We start from the raw sequence: 14,034 nt of genomic DNA on the forward strand, positions 1-14,034 counted from the left end.
ATAATAACCAAATCCTGTCTAATTAACACCATGTAATTATCAACCCTCAGCTACCCCCAAAAAATGCTTTCACAAATCATACTTTGTTGAAACTCTTTATTTTCAGGGCAATACAAAAAATACTTTCGTGACCAGATAAATATTATACATACAGCATTTTAATGTTCATTATTATTATTATCATTATTAATGTCACTATGTCAGTTGATTAAAGACAGCCCTAACTCTAGTTCAAAAGAAGGCGATAGTTCTTGCTGCTTTCTTCGGCTCCACTGAAAGACACCACATGTTCAACCACATATTGCAATATCTTCATTATAGCTATAACTCGAAGTACACAAAAAAACTAAACGTCATACATAGTGGTTTATTGAAATGAAAAGCAAGATAACCTTGTTCTTTTTTTGGGACATTCTAATATTCTTCTTCACGTGGACAAGCTGAAAGCAGTCAGTGCTGACAGAAACAATCACATCCTTCCTTTTCCTACTCGTGGTTTGTTAACTTTGTCTAAATAGTTCATGGTACGGCAGTATAGCGGCCTGCCAAGGCAAGTGCATCTTTAGGCTTCAGTAGGTACAATATTGCAAACCAGAATCAAATAGCCGCCCAATGGACGTCAGATTTAGTCATCAAACGCGGCGGGTTAGACTGGAAACAACGCTGTACACATCCAAAGCTAGTTTGAAAAGGACAAAAGACATCTGCTTTACTCATCTGAAGACGGACGATGTTTATACTTGCTCAGTATCGATAGACATTAAATTCCAGTGAAACCTGGTCCACAAGCAGCATTTAAGAGCAACTTGCACACACTGAGCTACTGAAGAAGTCAGAATAAGGCACTATGACACAATGCAGTCCAGATCTGAAGTCACAACAGTCAGTTCTCAGCTTGTTAAGTGCCACACGTTATTCTACACAACGCAAACGGGAATTCCACTGGGATTTTCAAACCAAAAACACACACGAAGTACACGATAAGCAGAAGAGACGTGTTATTTGCAGGTAAGACTACACTGACGCCACTGAATCCAACAAAGCTACTGATGTGGCGCTTCCTGCTGTGCTCCTAAAAGCCATGCCAGTACAATCTCAAAGTAGACCAGAAATGCAAGCGAATGCGTTTTATGAGAACTGTGATATTAGAAAGTACAACACTGAGATTCTGGCTGCGTTCAGAATGGAATACTAGCGCTCTGCGTACTGCATACTGCACAGTATATACTGTATAATGCTTACTATTGTTTTAAAAACAGTATGTGAAACAGTCTGGATTATTACGCTTTACTGATAAACATTTCAAACGGTAAGTATGCTACATTGTCGTCACATGACCTCACCACGTAGTTTGTTTGCCGCATTTTGCGTAAAGTTTTTCTTCTTACGCAGCTCTAGACGCAGGTTATGTTCGGAATGAAATGCCAGCATTGCGTTTATTCAATACTTAAAATAGCACTGTTTACTGTCTACTATTTAAAAAATAGCATGTTAAATAGTGCGCAGTAAGCAAACAGTAATTGTTGACACATGACCTCATTATTACGCACATTTAATTCAGATCGTTTTCAAAAGGTTTTTCGGATTTGTATCCAATTTTGTGCCAAAAATGTGAACATTTTGCCACAAATAAAAAGATATGTAGCATGCTACAGTATTAAAAATGAATTTGAGCGCACTGCATTGTGGGATATAGTGTTCCACACAGAGTACTGTTTCTCCATACTGCATATTTTGGCAAAAATAGTAGGTCAGCTGGTTATTTCAATACAGACAATTCGCATACTGTGCAATGTAGTGTAGTGTGTTATATTGTTGAAACATGACCTTATTATTATTTATTATTATTATGCACGTCTTAGAAATTTTCCCCCTTTTTTGTTTCACATTTTTATCCAAATTTTATAGAAAAGGCTTCGAAAATTTTGACGCATATAAAATATACGTATGTAGTATGGCGATTTTAAATCAGCCAAAATTGAAGCTGGTATTACTTCTTGTTCATTCATTACACTGGAAAAAAAGAAGCACAATGCATTGTGGGATATAACATTCCTACGTATAATGTCGTTTCCTATAATATATATATATTTTTTTGCATTTTTATCCAATTTTTTTGTTGAAAAGGCTATTACTTGGTTAGTATGCCAGCCAAAAATTGAGGCTAGTATTACATTTTGTTCATTCATAAAACAGAAATGAAAAATTGGCATTGCATTGTGGGATACAGAATGTCATCTGATTATTCTAATGCAGAAAATCTGCATACTGAAAGTATGCTGCAGAAATAGTATGAGTAGTGTGATAGCATGTTATTCCGAACATATCCGTCGTGTTTGGGCTGTCTACCTGACTAAGTTTAGACACACAGAGGAATCATGGGAAATGTAACAATCTGGGCCACAGCTGAGGTATGAAGAGAGGACTGAATGAAACTCTATTTGCATGAATCAACCTCATTCGAGCCCCCAACTAGACCTACAAACGCAAAGAGAAGCTGGAAGCTACTCTATTAAAGCTAACAATAAATAACACGACAAAGCGCACCAGTACATTCTTTCCTTATAACTACCTAGAATTCATAACCTTACTAACAATAATACAGTTCTAGAGGGGGATATGTATGAATCGAGCAGTGCATTCTAGAGGCGTTTGAAGCTTATCGTCACGCGAGTGCGAATAATGAAAGCTTACGGTCTGGCATCATACTTCATAACTAAAATTTGTCTGGCAGCCAGGTTCAGATATTAATAGTTTCACATTGGTTTCATTATAAAACTAGATGCACTGATATTGCGTAGGATTAGTTATTGAGATCCTTATGGTAAGCTATCGCCAATGAGTGGCATACTATTGATACGTAAAACACACAGTCACGCAAACCTCTAACAAGTGCTTTACACCTTAAAAAAAACAAGAACAAAAACAAGAAAGGAAATCCATTCATACCCAAAATACAGCCAATCAGTGGCGCTTATCCCATGTGAGCCAATCACATTTAACTTTAACAAGTCACCTGACAATGACCAACCAATGACGTGTGACATCTCTAGCTCTGCATATAAGGAGCAGCCAATCATCCGTAACAATCATGATCCGCGTCCAATCAGACGAGACGTGTTCAGCTCTGGTCTTCTCGCAGTTCGCTGGGCAGGAACTTGTATTGCTGCTGTCGGATGTGGGCGAGTTTCTTCCGGGCTTCTTCTAACTCCCTTTCTTTTCTTAGCATCTCCTCCTGAGCCGCAATGATCTGGAAATAATGCAAAACCATTAGTCGCTGAATGAGCAACATTTGTGAAAAACGAGAATTCATGAAAATTCTTTCTTGTTTAACCATTCATGTGTAAATTACGAACAACTTGTAAAAAAATTCCTTCTGCTGTGACATGACATGAGAAGGCACAAACGTACATTACAATGGATTTACAAACATTTCATGCAGATTCATTCTGCTCATGTTTCAAAAATGAATGCGTAATACGACAGAAGTTTCCTGAATGATTATGAAGGAATGAATACAACAACAATGTAAACATGGTTTCATACAGTAAATGATTTGCACAAACTCATTCGGCTTGTGTTTCATGCATGAATGCATCATGATTATGACTATTTACGTAAGAAATGACTTCCGGTCATGTTTCATGAATTAATGTGACATGAATGCAAAAATGTACTAAAAACCGTTTACACAAATTAGTTTGACTTGTGTTGCCTGAATGCGACAAATGCGAATAAAATGGGAAACTTGTTCTTGTTGCATTCATGAATGTGATATGAATGCAACAAATTACTGTAATGGAAAAGTTTTATGAAATGCATTTTTCATGCACAAATCAATACAACATGACTGCAGATCATTGTGGCAATTTATGCAAGAATGTGTTATACAGGCTTGGCTGCTTGTGTTGCATAAATGCAACAAATGCAGATGAATGCAATTTATGCAAGAATGGTTAAAACAAATGAATTCTGCTGATTTTATGCATAAATGTGACAAATGCAACAAATTACAAAATAATGTTTTTACCAACGATTACCACAATTTCCTTTTGCTTAAATAAATGCAGCCTGATAGAAAATCATTAGGGCAATTTACACAAGAATGGTTTGTACAAATTGGTTTCGCTTGCATTGCATGAATGCAAACAGTAGCGGATGAATGCAAGAACGATTTACAAAGATTTATTCTGCTCATTTCAAGCATAAACTCAACAATTTATGTAAGAATTGTTTTCTAAACAATGCACACAGAAATTCTTTATTTTCATGTTTTAAGAATGAGTTCCAATGTTTGTAGACAATGTTGAAGTTTCAGATCTAAAAACTGATCTCCAATCCGTCCTGTGGATTGTTTAAAACCAGTTTCCTTAGGTGAAGACAGCCAGATTGTTTGTGGTACAATGATACATAAATAATGCTTACTTATTATAGCCAAGGAAAAATGCCACGGGATGCGTTTCCTTCCAGTTTTTTTTCGAAATTAGTTTTTCCTTCGGCTGCTGTCTTAGTGACAGAGAGAAAAATCTTCATATTCTTTAGAGCAATGTGTAATTTTAGCATAACTGTGCCGGAAAAAAAATGAGCCTGGATCTGCAATAGACATCTTGTTATTTTCCAAAGAGAGTAACATTTTGTGGATTTAAGGAATGGGATGGATAGATCAAGGCTTAACCTTCTGAAGAGGGGCTGAATCGGTGCAAAACGCTTATTTTTGTTGTGCTGGCAATGGCAAGGATTCAAGGGTGCATGCAAACACTCACGCCATCCACTCAACGGGCTTTCTCAGATGTTCACAATATTCCAGTGCCCTCTCAAGATGAACACAAGACGTGAAGGCATTCTGGGAGGAAGGAAGCTTTGAACAGGCAGATGCGCAGTCTTTAATTAATGGGCATTTGGCCTGGGATGAAACGTGAAAATGAGCTGTTTGTGGATACAGCAGCCCAGTGTAAGATGCCAGCTGTGGATGCTTGGTACAAAACCACAGCTTTCAAACCCCGCTGACGGCTTTGTAGATCCACAAATGTCAAATCACTTTTTAATTGAGCAGCATTACTTCAGAAGTCAAGGAATATTCAGAAACTGGAAAGAATCTCACCTGAGCGATTCCTCCCACGAATTTCGTTTTAACCACCACGCTGTCGTCTTCGGCTTTATCAAAGGCTGCTTTCTGCGCTGCCTTCACCAGGTTGTCAGACGCTCTCTTCACTGCGTTACCAGCAGCCTGTGCAAACACATAACCAATTTTTTTAACTGAATAATTCACTTAGATCTCATATTATTTTGTATTATTCAAGTGATTGTAACCTGTAATCTCCTCATGGCCTCTGAGTCCTGGTCCGCTTTGACTTTACAGGCCACCAGCAGCTGAGCGGTGGAAGCTGCCACCTGTTTGGCAGAGGAAATGAGCTTCTCCTCGCTGGCGTGACCCTGGACTGAAGCGTTAGCAGCCTCACACAGGTTACTAGTGGCGGCCGCAACCATTCGGGCCTAAAAGAGGGTAGGATTTAAATGAGTAATTGTCATTTAGCTGATGCTTCTTGTCAAAGGAACTTCACTTCAATTACAATTGTTGATTGTAACAACTTACAGCTGATATTAGACCCTGGGACCACTGGCCGTCATCTACTGCATTGGCAGGGATGGAGCCCACCTACATAAAAATATAAATACAAAAAAATATGTAAGTAGCAGTGCTATTTCAGTATTATTTGTCCTATTATATAATGTTGTGTACTATTATATAATTAGATTTTAAAATTTTAACTTAATTTTAATTTGAAAGTTGTAGTAATTTTATGTGGTTTTCAGGTTTTTTGATAATATTTCTATTTAGCTTGAATTTATTTTTATTTCATTTTAGATTTAATTTTAGTGATTTAGCTTGGTTTAGTTCAGTTAGTTGCACAGGCAATTTCAGTTTCAGTTTTTCAAGTTAACACAGACAATTTTAATAGCAATAACAACACTGTAAAAGTAGAAACATGTATAGCCTATGTAAAAAAAGAAAAGAAAAAAGTTTGATTTTAGTACCTTGCCCTGTGCTACAAGCTCTCTTTGTGCGGCCGATGCGGATTTGACCAGAGCGCTGGTTGCTGCAGCGATGGATTTTGCCGCTTCCAGGATCTGCTCCTCAAAGTCCAGAGACTCATCGGCTTGCTGCGAAAATAAAAGAGCAAGAGATGTAACAAACTGTAGATTGTGACCTTATTAACTGTAATGAATACTCTTGGCTCACTGCTGGCTAGACATGAAACCATGATATTACCTTCAAATAAATGCCGTTATTATAAAGATGAAATGCTTTATCTATGCTAATGGACTGGCAAGAATCCTCTCACCAAGCCATTATGTCAAAAACATTTGTGGAACTGAGATTTTATTATTACCTATTATTATAATATCTATTTTATTTTTAGCAAGACACATGCTTTGTTGTTTCCAGACAAAAAAAAAAAAGAATATGACAGGTTTCCACCAATTGGTTAATCAAACTCCTTTGAAAGACAGATTTACATACGTTCCACTACACAAACAAAGAGTATTAGCTGTTCATAATAGCATATTGCTAGTCTGCTTGTAATACATTTCCAGTACATATTGTATGTACACAATGCACAGAATGCTCATTTTTGTATGCATGAAATGTGAAATGGAGGGAGCACTGCATTGTGGGATACGGTAAACCATGCAGTGTGGATACTATGCACAATATGCATAATGCATACTGCAAAAATATCACAAATAGTATGGTAAATATGCTATTTTGAACATACTCTTTATTTCACTATGTTCGTAATGGAATACTAGCCAACTGCATACTGTGTACAGCATATACAGACAACTATTTTTAAAAATCAGAAAGTGAAACAGATGGCAATACAGAAATGCTAAATGTTTCAAACAGTAGTATGCCACACTGCTGTCACATGATGTGAAAATAACATTTACTTTGCACATTGAATCCCTTCGGTTTTACAAGTTTGATGAAATAATAATTAGTGATGTTGCAAATGTTGCAGATATTTCTTCTAGTTCATTTATCCAATTGTAAATGGATGGTTACATTAAGTGCATTGTGTGCTCTTGTTATATACTAAAACTTTAATGAAAATTTGGTGCAAAAAGCATACTACATACTGCATTAATAGTAGTAGTTAGTAGTATGGAAGTATGCTATTTCAAACACAGTCAAGCTGATGAAAGGGAGAAGGATAGATGTAACTTCGACAAAGTGATCTGAGAGTGACACCTTGTGGCATGGAGGTGCCACTTAGGTTCACACTGTTCAGAATCAACAGCGTCAAAGGAAACGGCACAACTCTAACAGACCTAAGACACACCCTTGCATGCCACCTACACAAATTGATCTGTCTGAAGCCCCAAAAACACACACGTTCATGAACAAGTCATAAACAGAACACACACAAATCTGGAGACAGAGCAGGACACTGTAGGAATATGTTTGATATATAGTTGGACAGAATAACAACCTAATATATCAAACATATCAAACAGAGCCCTGCAGAAAGGCTTCCAGGTCTACCTCACCTCCAGAACATGGGGAAATAGAGGAGAGGATAGGAGAGCACAAGAGAGCAGGGCATGCTGGGATAGCAGGGAAAAGACAAGGATGGATAGAGGAGGGAAGGCTAAAGAGGGAAGTGAGGAATGAAGATTAGGGGAAACAGTAAAGAATGCTCCAGGGGCAATAATAAACACCGATGACATTGTATCCTGATATGTGCTGAATTTCAACCTAATTGTAAAACGTGTAACAGTGAACAAGCATGTTCATGTGCTATAAACCAGTTCAGAATGAGTCTTGGGGTGTGATGTAGAGCTCTAAATGTGAGACAGTCTGTGAAATGTGGTATATCAGAGTCTGCAAAGGATAATGGAATGAAAAATCAACAATGAATGTCGGAATGGACTGAAGGTGACAACATTACACAGCCTCCTGTTCATCCTTCTTTCCAGAATATATGAAACTGATCTGACTAACACAACATAGTGTGACAGAGTTAAAGAGCAGAGGGAGGGATAGACAGACAGATAGACAGACAGATAGACAGACAGACAGATAGTTAGACAGATACAGTGGGGCAAATAAGTATTTGATACACTGACGATTTTTCAAGTTTTCCCACTTACAAAGAATGGAGAGATCTGTAATTTTCATCGTAGGTACACCTCAACTGTGAGAGACCGAATAAAAAAAAAATCCAGAAAATAACATTGTATGATTTTTTAATAATTAATTTCCATTTTATTGCATGAAATAAGTATTTGATACAATAGAAAAATAGAACTTAATATTTGGTACAGAAACCTTTGTTTACAATTACAGAGGTCAGACGCTTCCTGTAGTTCTTGACCAGGTTTGCACACACTGCAGCAGGGATTTTGGCCCACTCCTCCATACAGGTGTTCTCCAGATCTTTCAGGTTTTGGGGCTGTCGCTGGGCAACATAGAGTTTCAGCTCCCTCCATAGATTTTCTATCGATGAAAATTACAGATCTCTCCATTCTTTGTAAGTGGGAAAACTTGAAAAATCAGCAGTGTATCAAATACTTATTTGCCCCACTGTATATAGATAGATAAATAGACAGACAGACAGACAGTTAGATAGATAGATAGATAGACAGACAGACAGTTAGTTAGACAGACAGATACATAGATAGATAGACAGACAGACAGACAGACAGACAGACACATAGATAGATAGACAGACAGACAGATAGTTAGACAGATATATAGATAGATAGATAGACAGACAGATAGACAGTTAGATAGACAGACAGACAGACAGACAGATACATAGATAGACAGACAGACAGTTAGACAGATAGATAGATAGGCAGACAGACAGACAGTTAGACAGACAGATACATAGATAGACAGACAAGATAGATAGATAGATAGATAGATATAAGAGACGATAGACAGATGGATGTTGTCTCTCTGGTTAGTGTTCGGTCTGAGGCAGTAAATGTGAGTCACTGACACACTCAAGGAGGGAAACAGTTTCAGCTCTGAGCGACAAAATGTGGATGAATGTTTTTTTTTTAGGTGAAAAGCATCACTGACAGCTGAGCTATAATACAGATGGATGAAATAATAAAAGTGCTTCAGGGAAAATCATTTCTAAAAAGTGCTGACCTTCTTGGAGATGAGTTTCAGATTCACTGACTAAAAGTTCAGCACGCTCTAAAACGAAACTTCATGATACCACTGAATAATTGAGATGCAAGACAGATAACAAAACAGCCCAACAAACCAAAAACCAGACGATCATTTCAAGTTCAGTGCTCATCAGACTTCAAAATCTCAAATTGTTAATGTACAAGATGGAAAAAAAATAACCACAAAAAAACAAAGACACAGATGTGCGCAAAACTTCCCAAACACTATGAAAATACAAAAACACCACATCCTGAAGTCTTGAAGTCCTTAAATTACAAAAATAACATCACCTCCCTCTCCCCGAATACAAAACAGGAATGAAACGATCCCGCAGCCTTCGGTGGAACTGACCTGACATAGCTGTGCTGGCGGGCTGATCACAGCAGTGTGTGTGTGTGTGTGTGTGTGTGTGTGTGTTTGGATTCAGAAAATTGATGGATGCATGGAAGGATACCTTTGGTTTGGTTCTGGGCTTCAGCTGCTCCAGTTTCTTGGCCGCGGCCTCGATGGACGCAGCAGCACCCAGGAGCTCTGTCTCCGCTATCACCGTGGGGTCTTCTGGGTCCACCCACTCTGAACCTGAGAGGATGAGCAAACAAAGTCAACATGACCCTCATTTTCAAATCACTTAACATTACTGATATATAATACATTCACATGGAAAGAGTAAACACATGGTATGACATGACAAAATAAACTAAGTAAAAGATGAAAGAAAAAAGCATGCGATGGGGATTCAAACCAATAACCTCCTGTATAGAGAAAAATCACATTCCACCACAAGACTCTTACAAAAATGACCATGAGATCTTTCTATGTAGATGTTAATATACTCTACAGAAACTGTACATATATTTTAAAGGAAATATACAAAAAAGTAAAAAACAAATCCCGCACACTATCTATGCAAAAAACATCAAAATATTTATTGACTACGTTTCGGTCGCATGACCTTCATCAGGAATATTTTTTTATTTTTTGCATAGATAGTGTGCGGGATTTGTTTTTTACTTTTTAGTTTTTTGACCTGGTTGGTCTTTGCCTCCAACGCACCTATCTATTGCCGTCAGGTGTGCGGAGTTTAATTGTTAAAGGAAATATACAAGAAAAAAAAAAAATGCAAGGTAGGAAAAAAAGCCACATTTGCCAAATTGTTCTCTTTTAAATGTATTTAATTTTACTAAGAAAAACTATGGTTACCATGGGAAATTTTGGTAAGGGCAGCAGTTTGTATAATGTATGATAATGAACGGATGCCACAACCTTTAATAACTATAACTTCAAGATAAGCACTGCTCTTAGTTCTGACTGGCAGGTTATTACAGTCACAATCATTCATTAATTGCTTAGATGAACATGCACATCTTTACATTAATTGCCATTTATGAAGCAAATGTGCATTGCAATACATTCTCCTTTACCGACGTTCAAGAGGCTGTTTTGATCAAACAGCTTGTGAAAACAGATGGTGAGAATGTGTTTGAGGATTATGTTAAACCTGAGGGAATTCAATTCTATCCCTTCTTCTCTTTTCTCTCACACTATAACTCATTGTATGAGTGTGTTTGACCATGCTGGTCACAGTTACTCAAGTCTCTCTGTATGTGTGTGGCCTGATATTGGAGAAAAACAACACTGTGTATCATACTCACCTCCATCTGTGGCAGAAAAGGAAAAAACAACAAAGTAGTGTTATAGAAAAGAGCAAGAGAGCACCATCAGCCAAATGGCTCTATTAAACCTGCACAAATTCAGCTCGATTGACCTGCGATTTTCCCCATTACCTCTCAAACTCATATACCATTACCAGGCCCGGAAGAGATCTGTGCTTGTGAAAAGCTCAGCAGAATATGAAAACCCGTCATTGGCAAAATTAAATTAAAAATGTTAGATTTTTTTCATTATAACTGAATTTAGAAAATTTGAATAAACATTTTAAAAAAGGCTATATAGATTTTTTTGGGGATAATTATAGTGTAAATAAAATACAATTTAGATTAATAATTCATCCCAGTCAAAAAGTCCATCCGCTATTGCCCTCTCACATCAAAATCCATCAAGATATTTGTTTAGAATGGTTTTGGTCAGCTTTTACTTGCAAATTGTGTTTGATCTGTGCATATTTCTCTCCTGATTCAGACGAGACGACTTTTTCCACAATATAAAGGATAGAGGACTCATATTTTGCTGGAAGCAAAAACATCTTGATGGATTTATTACAAACATGCAGCTTTTCGCTTCACAAGATGATTACTTGTGATGATTACTGTGATGTTTTAATCAGCTGTTTGGACTCTCATTCTGACGGCACCCATTCACTGCAGAGGATCCTCTGGTGAACAAGTTTCGTAATGTTACATTTCTCCAAATTTCTACATTTCTCCGAAAAAAACAAACAAAAAAACATCTACATCTTGGATGACCTGAGGTTGAGTAAATTTTCTGCTAATTTTCATTTTTGGGTGAGCTACCCCTTTATTATAAGTGTTTGCCTTTTTATTTAATAAATAATTGTAATCAAAAATTTTAAACCTTTTTTCCCCCACACTAATTGTGTTGCTCCATCAATATTTAATAAAGACTAATACTTTGGGACCAAAAAACCCAGAACTTTCCTTACGTGTCCTTCAGCCCCACTGTAGCATATTCATTTGTGTGTGCTCACCTTTCATGGCTTCAGCAGTCTGGATGAGCTCTGTGACTGAGCCCGCCACTTTCTTGGACAGCACGGCCAACTGCTGTTTCTGTTCGGCCGTGGGTTTCTGTAGGACCTGTGTGGCGTAAACACACGAGGTTAATCACAGAAACCCAAGCACAAACACATCCTGTAAAAGCTGTCGGCGCGGCCACTCACGAGCAGGACGTGTTCGAGCAAGTCGATGTATCCGGTGGTGCACTCGATGCCGTAGAGCAGAGCTTTATTCCTCACATCCTTGCCCACTTCTGGGTGGTACGCGGCTTGCTGTAAGACACAAACACACATTTATGGTACGTGATGATTAACTCCAGATGGAATCTGCAGATTTTTAAGCTTTATAAGAATCTGTGGAATGAAGGAACTGCATTACATCATGACGACACTAGAGGGCGTGATTTAGGAGTCAAAAGTAGGTTAGTGCCAAATGACATTGAGAAATAGAGCAAATGCATTCATTGCACATGGAGAGTGTATATAAACACATTTTGTTGGTATTCCAAGTGTTTGTGGATTTATGTCTGTGTGATGGTGGATAAGCACCTTGCAGGTGGTCAGCATGTCGGAGATGGCTTTGCGGCTCAGGTTGGCAGTGGATATCACGTCCTCCTGCTGAGCAGAGTTGCCTGCTGCTACCGCTTTAGCCGTTGCAACGGTGATGCCCTTGGTCATGCGGATGAACTCTTCCGGGGTGGTAGATTTCTCCGGAACGTCCTTGGACTGGAAAACCTGGAAAGCAGATGATGCAACAGTCAGGGAAATTAAGAAATATTTCATACATAACAGAAATAACATCTACAGATCTTAAGTGAATCATATATTTTTAGAATCGGTCACATTACCAGGGACGATTTTCTGTGCACTAATACAGTAATGCCATCAAGATTTCCTAAAGTACTGATGGGCATCTGATAACAGGAGCATTAAACCAAAAGATAAATCTCTTGCCTTCCTGTACCACTATCTTAATCTGTCACTCGGCCTGTGATAAGTGGAGTAGGGATGCCCATGGGAGAAGGAGAACGAGGAGCAGGTGGAGAACAGGCAAACGCTCGCATGGTGTATTACTCTGTATTACCAGTTAATATCACAAATGGATGGGTTTTTACCTCTGTCTGGGCTAAAATTAATTAGGCAGGACCTAATTGTTACTAATTCACAGCCAGATTGTAATACAAGTTGTTCCACAGAAGAAAGTCATACAGATTTGGAACAGAATGAGGGTGAGAACATAATGACTGTATGTTCCCTTTTGAAGAACTATTCTTTAAATGTGGAAAGCACATTATCTCTTGGAATATTTCAATATTCACACAAAGAATGTTCCGTACAGTGAGTTCCTGTTTGATGCACTCAATAGTGGCTTCAAGAGCCCTCGTCCCGCGAGTGGCCTCATCTTCCACCGCTTTCACAGTTTTCAGCAAGGAGGTCACGTTCGTCACCATCACCTGTAAAACATAGGGAAGTTAAAGTCTCGGACTAGCTTGGAACAATTATGTATCATAGCTTAAGTGACCTCAACTAGAGAATGTCAACAGTTTTGTGGCAAGTTTTTCACCTGAGATACTGAAATAAGGTCAGATGCAATGCTATGACAAGAACAGCTGCATCGAACAGCTCAGTGAAATATCAGACAAGGTCAACCAGATTATGTTCTTTTTAAGGTAAAAAATTCTAATCTAAATCATTCATCAAAATATCAGAATATAGTCAGGTGATCAAACGGGACCTTTTAATGGACCACAGCTGAGGTCTGTAATGGATTATAAATCTTGCTTTAGGCAAGATTTTAAACACAAGTTTTAAACACAAAAGGAAAAAGGAGGAAACCTAAGAAAACAAAAGAGGGCCTAAGACAAAGCCCTGAGGGACGCCACCACTACTTTCAACACACACTGAAGAAACAAGCCTGAATGTCTGAAGCAAATGTCTGAAGCAAAATCCCAGAGGATCTGGAGTCACCATATGTTGGAGGAATGTAAAAAATCTTTCCATCAAGGTCACAACTGCATAACACCTCATTATTTAAGTATGCTAAATAAAACATATCATGTTGCATGTATGTGGAAGTTAATCCTAGAGGTTTAACAGCACCAGGTGAATGATTAAGGGATAAGAAAATGCTAGAAAATATGTGTGGTACACATCA

The 14,034-nt window shown here is 38.0% G+C and overlaps 1 protein-coding gene across 1 annotated transcript in view; it reads right to left on the reverse strand.

Annotated features, from left to right (window-relative positions):
• Positions 1–91: 91 nt before the first annotated feature.
• tln2b (talin 2b) overlaps positions 92–14,034 on the reverse strand; it is a 171,725-nt gene continuing 157,782 nt past the window's right edge. Inside the window, exons 50-59 of the mRNA XM_016277766.1 lie at positions 13,217–13,333; positions 12,429–12,614; positions 12,045–12,152; positions 11,856–11,961; positions 9,645–9,769; positions 6,037–6,162; positions 5,594–5,656; positions 5,311–5,493; positions 5,102–5,227; positions 92–3,250 (exon numbers count right to left, since the gene is read on the reverse strand). Of these exons, the coding sequence (XP_016133252.1) occupies positions 3,122–3,250; positions 5,102–5,227; positions 5,311–5,493; positions 5,594–5,656; positions 6,037–6,162; positions 9,645–9,769; positions 11,856–11,961; positions 12,045–12,152; positions 12,429–12,614; positions 13,217–13,333 (1,269 nt within the window). The 3' untranslated portion in view covers positions 92–3,121. The remainder of the gene's footprint in view (positions 3,251–5,101; positions 5,228–5,310; positions 5,494–5,593; positions 5,657–6,036; positions 6,163–9,644; positions 9,770–11,855; positions 11,962–12,044; positions 12,153–12,428; positions 12,615–13,216; positions 13,334–14,034) is intronic.

Source organism: Sinocyclocheilus grahami, unplaced genomic scaffold, assembly GCF_001515645.1.
Source record: "Sinocyclocheilus grahami isolate Dianchi unplaced genomic scaffold, SAMN03320097.WGS_v1.1 scaffold115.1, whole genome shotgun sequence".
In the NCBI taxonomy this organism is placed as follows: domain Eukaryota; kingdom Metazoa; phylum Chordata; class Actinopteri; order Cypriniformes; family Cyprinidae; genus Sinocyclocheilus; species Sinocyclocheilus grahami.